This window comes from Littorina saxatilis, linkage group LG11 (genome assembly GCF_037325665.1).
Source record: "Littorina saxatilis isolate snail1 linkage group LG11, US_GU_Lsax_2.0, whole genome shotgun sequence".
Lineage (NCBI taxonomy): Eukaryota > Metazoa > Mollusca > Gastropoda > Littorinimorpha > Littorinidae > Littorina > Littorina saxatilis.
Window position 1 is genome coordinate 3297716 of NC_090255.1, and position 10269 is coordinate 3307984.

The window sequence follows — 10269 nt, forward strand, 5'->3', positions numbered from 1 at the left end:
GTTTGAAGTTGCCGAGGTGACACAAAGGATTCCTCACGTATCTTTCTCTTTTTGACAAAATCGTGTTTTATTTTTTTTCAAATATGGCGACCACTTTAACGGTAAGGAATCAGAAAATGATGTAATTTTATGAATCTGAGTAAGTGCAATAAAACTTGCCAACATATGCGTGCCTTTAATCACGTCCAAACATTTAACTGTACGAGTTTAAAAAGTTCAATGCTTCTTTTGACACTAGATTTAGAGAGAAGAACAAAGCCCACCACTTTCTCTTCGCCACCTCATTTTCTCTTCCCTGCTGGGATGCGCGCGCACAACGAAACTCAACAGTGCGTGTTAAAAAATGTCGCGGTTTAGACTGACGCCAGCAGAGAAGTTCTGTTCGCAGAAGAAGCGCGATGTGCGATGTGTGTTATGTGCGATTAATTTGCAACCCGAAGCTCTACTCATACAATTTATTACTGTTCAAAGTGAGACAGTTCACAAATTAAGGTCTGCCCTTAAATATAAGTATTCTATTTATATTAGGGAAGAAATAGAATTCTAAAGTCGTGAAGCGGCAACCGGCTCTGGGCCGCCATCTTTGATTTTCCCAAGCGCAACCTAGGCAAATGTATGCTACAGAAATGCAGTGAAAGATCGACTTTAGCGTCCACTCCAGACCTTAAAGTAGGAAGATATGAACAGTTAAAATAACGATCAGGTAACCTATATCCAATAGATCAAAGGTTTCTATACAAAAATAACCAAAACATGATTACAAAGTCAACGAAAGTAGATTCGTAGAGTCGCCCAAATCAACGAAAGTCGTTTGTGTTTTTGGTGTGAACTTCGTTTCACGCCCACCGGAAATGACGTGTACGCAACATTTGTGATGTAGCACTTCCTTATATGGCACGAAACGAATGTGGTTGGTTGAAAAAAGCCTGTACTAAATAAGTCTACTGATGTGATGCACCCTCGTAGGGTGCGGTGTGTGATAAAAGTCCCGGGTTTTGCTACACCAATGCACCCTAATGGTACCCGTCTTTTGTGTAGTTGTCAAAGATGATTCAAATTGTTCACAGATATCTATAAGCAATCGTCCCATCATCAAATTTGACGAATTAATTTCTGGAAAGAAAACATGCTCAACGTTTTGTTTTTGTACTAATTTCCATTTGTTTTTCACTTATTTATGATAATAATACGAGAATTTATAACGCGCACATATCTCACCACAAGGCGACCCAAGGCACACTCATACACAATCGTTCGCATTAACAACTCAAGCATACTCATATACACTTACGCATACATTACATGAAGATGACAAGGCAACAACACAAACAGAGACGCGGCACTCAAAAGTAAACATGAAAAAGAAAAGAAAATTTCAAACAATAATTATGTTCATGGCTATTTACAACTGATCTGATTTAGGTTTGCGGGTGAGATGGGTGAGGAGGGGGGGGGAGGGGTGTAGCGGGGCACTGTAGTCTGAGGATTATTTAGGGAAAAGAAAAGTCTTGATGCCAGATTTAGCGGGTATTCCTGGTGGATGACGCTGCTTTCTCTACTGAACACTTGCAAAATACGGTTTTATAAACACACACACATCAAGAAGGTGTTGACCAAATCGACGTGTTATTTACCACAGTCAGAGGAGTGAATCCAACAGAGAGTTTAATTTCTTTGGTTTTTGGAAAGGAGTTGTATGAAATACCCTAACTCAACTTACTTTTAACCAATTTGAATAAGCTTGCCGCCGAATGAGGCTCGGTAGTTATGGTGTACGTCATAGTATCGGCGTTGACGTAATCCCCCTCGTCCACCACACCCATTTCAAGCACCACGCTGTCTACTGCCTCATCCTCCCGAACACGTAGCTCGCCCTTCAGGTTGGTGATCACTGGACGCTGGTTCTGGTCTACATCTGGAACACCACATTGCATTGTACTGCATGGCAGACTTGTTTTGTATGGAATTGAATAAATATGTAGCATATTTTATCGTATCGTATTGTTTTGCATTGCATTGTATATTGTATTGTTGTTGTATTGTATTGTATTGTATTGTATTGTATTGTATTGTATTGTATTGTATTGTATTGTATTGTATTGTATTGTATTGTATTGTGGTGAATATAGAGAATACTACATGGTTTTCTGTGTCGTACCAGATTTACACGAGTTGCTTTTTTGACTCACATGCGAAGCAAAAGTGAGTCTATGTACTCACCCGAGTCGTCCGTCCGTCCGTCCGGACGTCCGGACGTCCGTCCGTCCATCCGTCCGGAAAACTTTAACGTTGGATATTTCTTGGACACTATCCAGTCTATCAGTACCAAATTTGGCAAGATGGTGTATGATGACAAGGTCCCAAAAAACATACATAGCATCTTGACCTTGCTTCAAGGTCAAGGTCGCAGGGGCCATAAATGTTGCCTAAAAAACAGCTATTTTTCACATTTTTCCCATTTTCTCTGAAGTTTTTGAGATTCAATACCTCACCTATATATGATATATAGGGCAAAATAAGCCCCATCTTTTGATACCAGTTTGGTTTACCTTGCATCAAGGTCAAGGTCACAGGAGCTCTTCAAAGTTGGATTGTATACATATTTTGAAGTGACCTTGACCCTGAACTATGGAAGATAACTGTTTCAAACTTAAAAATTATGTGGGGCACATGTTATGCTTCCATCATGAGACACATTTGGTCACATATTATCAAGGTCAAGGTCACTTTGACCCTTATGAAATGTGACCAAAATAAGGTAGTGAACCACTAAAAGTGACCATATCTCATGGTAGAAAGAGCCAATAAGCACCATTGTACTTCCTATGTCTTGAATTAACAGCTTTGTGTTGCATGACCTTGGATGACCTTGACCTTGGGTCAAGGTCACATGTATTTTGGTAGGAAAAATGTGTAAAGCATGTGAGTCGTATGGGCTTTGCCCTTCTTGTTATATATTGAAATGTGAGCAATGTATTATATTATGTTTTGGTATTGTTTTGAATTGAATTGTGCTATAACGTTCTATACTGTACAGTACTCTACTCTACTCGAATGTACAGTACCCATACTTTATTGTAGAATTAAGCTTACCAGAAACCTCCAGACTGACGGCTATGGGCCCGACAATTTGGCTGTGGTGGCTGTCTTTGACGAAGACACGTGCGGCGTAGTGGTTGCGGCATTCAGACTTGATGATCTTTCCTTGGGCCACACCGATCTCTCCTGTCACTGGCACACATTGCAACAACAGACAGTGTTGTACAGGGCAGTCACAATTGAACTTACCGCAGATAATCATCCGATCGGGAGAGGTTACCAACAAAACATGGGGGGGGGGGGGGAGAGACAGACACGACAAAGATACATAGAGTTAGAGACAGAGAGACAGAAGGAGAGAGAGAGAGAGAGAGAGAGAGAGAGAGAGAGAGAGAGAGTGAGTTAGTTAGTTAGTTGTTGCTTTTTGGGTCCAGTGGAGAGAGAGAGAGAGAGAGAGAGAGAGATAGTGAGAGAGAGAGAGACAGATAGTGATCGAGAGATAGTGATCGAGAGAGATAGAGATAGTGAGAGAGATAGAGATAGTGAGAGAGATAGAGATAGTGAGAGAGATAGAGATAGTGAGAGAGATAGTGAGAGAGATAGTGAGAGAGAGACAGATAGTGAGAGAGAGAGACAGATAGTGAGAGAGAGAGATAATGAGAGAGATAGTGATCGAGAGAGAGAGAGAGAGAGAGAGAGAGAGAGAGAGAGAAAGAGAGGGGGTGAGGGAGATGGGGTGAGAGAGAGAACTGAACTGAACATGAATCTTACACGATTTAAGACTACAAGGCCTTTTCTTACATTATGTCCTAAAAATGAAACCACACACACACACTCACACACACACACACACACACACATACACACACACACACACATACACACACACACACACACACACACACACACACACATACACACACACACACACGTACACACACACACATTCATAGAACGTTTTTAAACGTAAAAGTAAAATGATTAAACAAAATACTCACACCTGTCGATTTCCAGGGCATCGGTGTGGGGAATTGTGACCATGGAGTATTCCAGAGCGTCACCCTCCTTGTCCGTTGCTTCCACAGTGACACCTTGGCTTTGGCTGATTTCTCCCTCCACTGCAACGAGGCAACGACGGAGTAAATACAGTAAATCTGTTCCTGTTTTGAAGACACACTGCTAGTGAAAACAGGTCTCCTCATGGTCTCAGTTTGAGATAGTGAGCCTGGAAGAAATGATGAGCGCATCTCTGCATCCGTTGCAGCGATCCGGTAAGTTCAGTAAATGTTCTGACAAAATGATAAGCGCGGTGTAGGGAATTTCTGAAACAACCTTAATAGTTTAAAAAGCCTTACAAAAATAAAAAAAATAAAAATTAAAAAAATGTTTTACTCCAGAAGCGATTTGTCAACTTATCGTTGCATAGAAAAGTGTCGAAATGAAGTAGGCCTAAATGTTGTCTTATCCTGCGAATGTTCCATTGCAACAATTCAATTAATAAGGTAAATATTGATTTATCTCAAGAAATAATAAGTACCATTTTATAACATGTCTGATATGATTTACATTTTGTTAGCATTGAGAAGCCAATATTTCGTTGCATGCGAAATTCATAAGATAAATTAATGGCTGTTTCATCTGAAAGAAGGAATTAGAACACTTTAGGTAGTTAACCAGATTTTGGAAATAAATTGAATAATGATTCTCTGTAAATTAACAAAAGCACAAATGTCTAGCCAGTCAAAAGCTTTACGCAACTATTCAAGAGATAACTATATTCACAAACAGTAACTGTTGCCATTCAAACAAAACTGTATGTGGTTTGACAGTTTGCACTTTCCGCCAATTAACCTTTCCCGTGATCACGTTCTGGGGATAAAAAACAAACTGTGTGCTATGGCAAATGGAACCAAATACCATGTTTTGCAATTTTCTTACGTATTTGAACACAATGTCCTGACACAAACTACCCCAGATTGAAAGAAATCTCTCTTCCGTCGAGACTACTTGACTTCCATATAGACTTTTGACGTGGAGGTCCTGATGTGAGCTTGATAGAAGACAATTTGTGACCCTCCATCACGGAATGAGTCGCATGTCACCTTTTCAAGATTTTTTCATATTTTTACATTTTCTTACAGAGTTTTTTATGATCTATCCAGTGGTGAAAACCGTTTTAGATAAGAGCAAAAACTGTTTGAGTTATAAGCCTGTGACTAAGGTGACTCACACTGTTACCAGACACTCCCCGGACTTATATTAAGCCTAGCGCAGAACCGCGCGAGGTGACATGCGACTCATTTCGTGGTGGAGGGTCACATGTGTGCTGTTTCGCCCGGAAAATGATGACAGTTATTTCGTTGAATTTTGTCTGTCCTTGTAAGGTCAATAATTTCGAATGGAAAGATGCCTGAGGCATGAGTTAGACCCCTTGGGGTCCAGGCACCTGAAAGTGACAAGCACAGTAACGTTAAAAGCCTACTCTACCTCGTCTCACCGTCATGATCTAGTCAGGCTTGTGTGTGGGTTAAGAACATCCCCTCACTTGGTCACATACCAAAAATCAACAGCATCGATCGGTGCTCTCTGTCGAGAGTTATCTGTTTTAATGATTAATGTTGTGGAACTGAAAGACACAAAGACGTGTCTTTTTCAGAAAATTAATAAGTTCATCAAAGCTAGGATGGTATGTGTCAAAGTGGAGGGATGGTTTTATCCCGTGTAAAAGCTTCCACTGACCTGAGACAGTGACGAGAACTGTGTTTTTTTTACGCGACGGAGTAGGTTTCAACTAACCTTTCAGTCCAGGGTATGTCGCTGGATCGAAGAAGGGTAAAGAGTTAGGCTGTATAAAGACATCGGCGTTGGTTGTGACCCATCTGCCATCGGAGTCTGAGCAGTTGAACGTCAGTTGATAGCGAGGGGCAACTGTTGCATTCAGAGTTCCCTGGCCCACCGCATACATCAAGCAGAAGTCTGGAGAGAGTATGCAAAACATGGGCCACACATTATCAATAACGATAATACCCACACCCACACCCACACACACCTACACACACACACACACACACACACACACACACACACACACACACACACACACACACACAATTACACAATTACACAATGACACAATGACACAAACACCTACACAAATGCCAACAAACACACATACACACACACACACACACACACACACACACACACACACACACACACACACACACACAATTACACAATTACACAATTACACAATGACACAAACACCTACACAAATGCCAACAAACACACATACACACACACACGCACACATACACACACACACACACACACACACACACACACACACATACACACACACACGCACACACACACACATTCATACACATACATATTCACATACCTACCTTCTCACACACACACACACACACACACACACACACACACACGCACACACACACACACACACACGCACGTACGCACACACGCACGTACGCACACACACACACACACACACACACACACACACACACACCATCTACAGCAACTACAAGTACTTACTATAGTCAACAAACCCATAGCAACGGGCAAAAACAGACATATATACACGGAGAACAGAAACAAAGCCTCAAAACTCACTGGTTCCCTGAGCACAGGGCAGAAGACTGAAACAACCGCCACATGGACCACTAGGACTCATGCTAGCTAGATTGACACTGGTGTGAATCCCATTGGTTTGTGTACACGCGATTTGCAACACGTTTGTTAAAGACCTCATTTCAGTTTCCGTCACAATCACACCCGTTTTATTCACTGTCAGGACTGGTAGGAGTGGGGCCAAGGTGACCTGTTAGTAAGAACAACAATAGATTGCTTTAAAATCATCATCATCATCATCATCATCATCATCATCATCATCATCATCATCATCATCATCATCATCATCATCATCATCATCATCATCATCATCATAGTCGTCCCCCTAATTGTGAACAACCTCAACATTTTCTAGCCCCATATCATTGTGGGATATTAATTTTGATTAATTTTCATGCCCCTAAAATATAAACTCTGTCTGCATGGTAGGGAGCAACGGCTAGTCCACTGTCGCTATTTTCTTCCTTTACACACTCTTGTTACTGCGACCACCTAGCCACGACCACCAAACCCCCCCCCCCCCCCCCCCCCGCCTCTTGTGTGTTGTAATTATCCACCGTGTGTTCTCTTTTGTGAATTTGCTCCCTTGTATGTGTCCTGTAATGTAAAGCTTGTATACATGTTAACAAAAAGAAGAAAAAAGGGAATAAATAAAAATGAAAAATACAAACTCTGGGTAAAGGTATAGTTGGATTTGTTTATACTGACATAAAACATATTCAAAACTCTATCTGTACTATTCTTTGCAATGAATGCGTCTTAAAAACTAACTGTCTTGTAAAGAAATAGGGGCGGATCACATCATTTTTAAGGGAGGGGGGGGGGGCGGGGTTCCAAATTCCTTGTAGGGACAATTCGACGACTCGAAGCGTTTAGTTGAGGGGGATCCGGGAGCATGCCCTCCCCCCCCCCCCCCCCGGAAAATTTTGATTAAAAACGAGGAAATTGGAGCAATCTGAGCCAAGAAACTTCCCCGAATACACCCTCCAAAAAGTAAATTTAAGAAGACACATTTGGATCAAAACAAGGACAATTGACCTATCTGGTGCAACCTGAGCAAGCAAATTACCCAACTACTTCCCAAAACCGTCACTTAGAAGCAAAGGCCGGCTCTTAGGTGGGTCCGGGGGCATGCCCCCCCCCCCCTCCCCGCCAGGAAAATTTAGAAAAGAATCAAGAAAAATGGAGCAATCTGGTCCAATCTGTGCCATCGGTTTTTCTTTATTTCTTTCTTCTTTTATTTCTTTTTTTTTAACCCCAGAAACCTCCCCTGGATCCGCCCCTGAGAAACAAATCGTAGATTCCATGACATCTCTCTCTTAAAATAAAGGCGAAGGAAAAGCATAAACCATTTACATCTAAAACAATACATTACAACACATATACAAAACATCTGTTGAACAGACTAAAACAAATCAAGCTACCAAAACGAGAAAAAAAGTAAAGAAGCAAAATAAACAAGCACACACAGCACCACAACATCCCGAAATGAAAACAGTGATTCTACTTACTGTTGCAGGAGTCGTGGACAGTGTGTTGGAACAGAAAAAACATAACAGCTGCAGAAGCAACAAAATCAGCGGCAGTCTTTTCAAGCTTGTCATTTTGATTATTTGGCTGCTGTTGCTACTCTTGTTTATGTTATAAGTATTGTATGCCCAGTATTGGTCCTGCTGGGTTTAATTTTGTGTTATATTAACTCTTGGTTTTGACTATTCCTTCTAACTCACACGTTGAAGAAGAAACATTAAAGAACAAGAAATATACGCGGTCTAAAATCGATTTCTGTTCTGCGAAATTGCCAAACTAGGACGTCTGAAGTTATAGTTTGTTGCTCTTCGCTATCGTGTTGCCAAAAGGTGTGATTTTCTCTACTGCCTAGTCAAGAACTACGTCACTCATGCTATGTAACTAGACATTCAAGTAGCCTCAAAGACCTTGACACAAAGCCAGAAAAAATGGTAACACTAACAAAACAGATCCCTTCAATACGGTTATTTGTGAGTGTGATTTCGAGTTGTGTATGTAATGTCGCAGCGCTACAATACGCGTCTCCCATCAGAGGGACACTTCAAAGATAGGGTCCTGGGACCCGTATCTTGAATGGATCCTTAGGCAAAGTTTTTCTTTGCAAAAGAAGACACCTTGCTATCTTCAAAGAAGGATTTCAACGGTGACAAAGCATGTGTTAATCTTTAATGGGAATCACAAATCACATATACCCAGGAGATATAAAGACTTCTTCTCACAAACGAAGCTTGCATTCAGTCAAAACACCCAATGGTTTGATTTAGGCAGAAAATAGATCAGTAGTCTACATTTTGATTTATTGTGAAGCGGAAATTCTCTAAAATCCTGCATTACCACAGTGTCAAGTACCCTTTGTACGCGTTTATAGAGTTCAAACAGCCATTTTCTTTTTGTGTTGCTAAGTGTCATGATGGGCTCTGCATCTTAACCAGTGACAATTGCATTACAGTGCTGAGTATATATTTCAATGGACATTATCATGTCACAATATCATTATCACACACACACACACATACACACACTCACACACGCACACGCGCGCACACACACAGTCACACACACACACACATACACACACACAAACGACCACACACACACACACACAAACACACACAATCATGTAAATATTAATACAACTATACAGAAATAAACAACAACACATTTGACGTCATCATTCTGCTTGTACATACATTACGTGGCTGTAGATTTAACTTCAAAGGAAGCAGCTACACATGAATCATTGCAGACCCTAGCTTCTCCATTCGGAGTGGTATCTAGGAAAATTAAAATTTGAGGTGGTTTCAGATGCTGGAGCCGTTTTAGCTACTGCGGTGTAATTTCCGATTTTAACTGGCATTCAGGAGACCCTTATTGAGCCCCTTTAGATGGTGAGTTTGTTACCTCGCCTCTTGCCCTGCACGCATGCGCACAAACACCCTTATCAAAGGAAATTACCGCCACTCGACGCTTCCTACTAGACGAGATATTAAGCACGATCAGCGAGGCGACCGATTGCATCAGACCAGATGCGGACACAGCCATCCAAACATCAAAAACTACCCGACGGCATCATGCCGTCAGCGACTGTAGCGCCGAGAGCTGGGTCCCGTAAGTTTAAACCCGTCACGTGACTTTGGCGGGTCGAAACGGGGTGTCGCGAATGGCAAATAGCGCGACTTCAGCTTCAGTCACACACGCGATTCAACTCATAACTCATAACTCATAACATTTTATTGATCCAACAAAGGAAATTAAATTAGTCATCAGCACATATAGGTCATTAATTAATAACTATAAAAGAATAAAAGAAGAAAATTCATAAAACCCATGATATAAAAATACCTTTTTTTCTTGCACACCTGACACACCGACACACCAATACACATGCATACATGCCTACATACATACCTACATACATACATACATACATACATACATACATACGTTGAGATTCAATCGCGCGATTTAATCTTGAGCCGATCGCACATCACATCGTAGGCCATTGACCTGTCACACGATGAACGATAGACGAACGATTGACTA

General features: G+C 41.3%; 1 protein-coding gene across 1 annotated transcript in view; it reads right to left on the reverse strand.

Moving 5' to 3' along the window:
- The window catches only part of LOC138980785 (uncharacterized), an 8610-nt gene extending 68 nt beyond the window's left edge, over positions 1 to 8542 (reverse strand). The window contains exons 1-6 of the mRNA XM_070353677.1: positions 8208 to 8542; positions 6679 to 6886; positions 5836 to 6015; positions 4038 to 4157; positions 3094 to 3231; positions 1721 to 1915 (exon numbers count right to left, since the gene is read on the reverse strand). Coding sequence (XP_070209778.1) covers positions 1721 to 1915; positions 3094 to 3231; positions 4038 to 4157; positions 5836 to 6015; positions 6679 to 6886; positions 8208 to 8300 — 934 coding nt within the window. The 5' untranslated portion in view covers positions 8301 to 8542. The remainder of the gene's footprint in view (positions 1 to 1720; positions 1916 to 3093; positions 3232 to 4037; positions 4158 to 5835; positions 6016 to 6678; positions 6887 to 8207) is intronic.
- Between the last annotated feature and the right edge of the window lie 1727 nt (positions 8543 to 10269).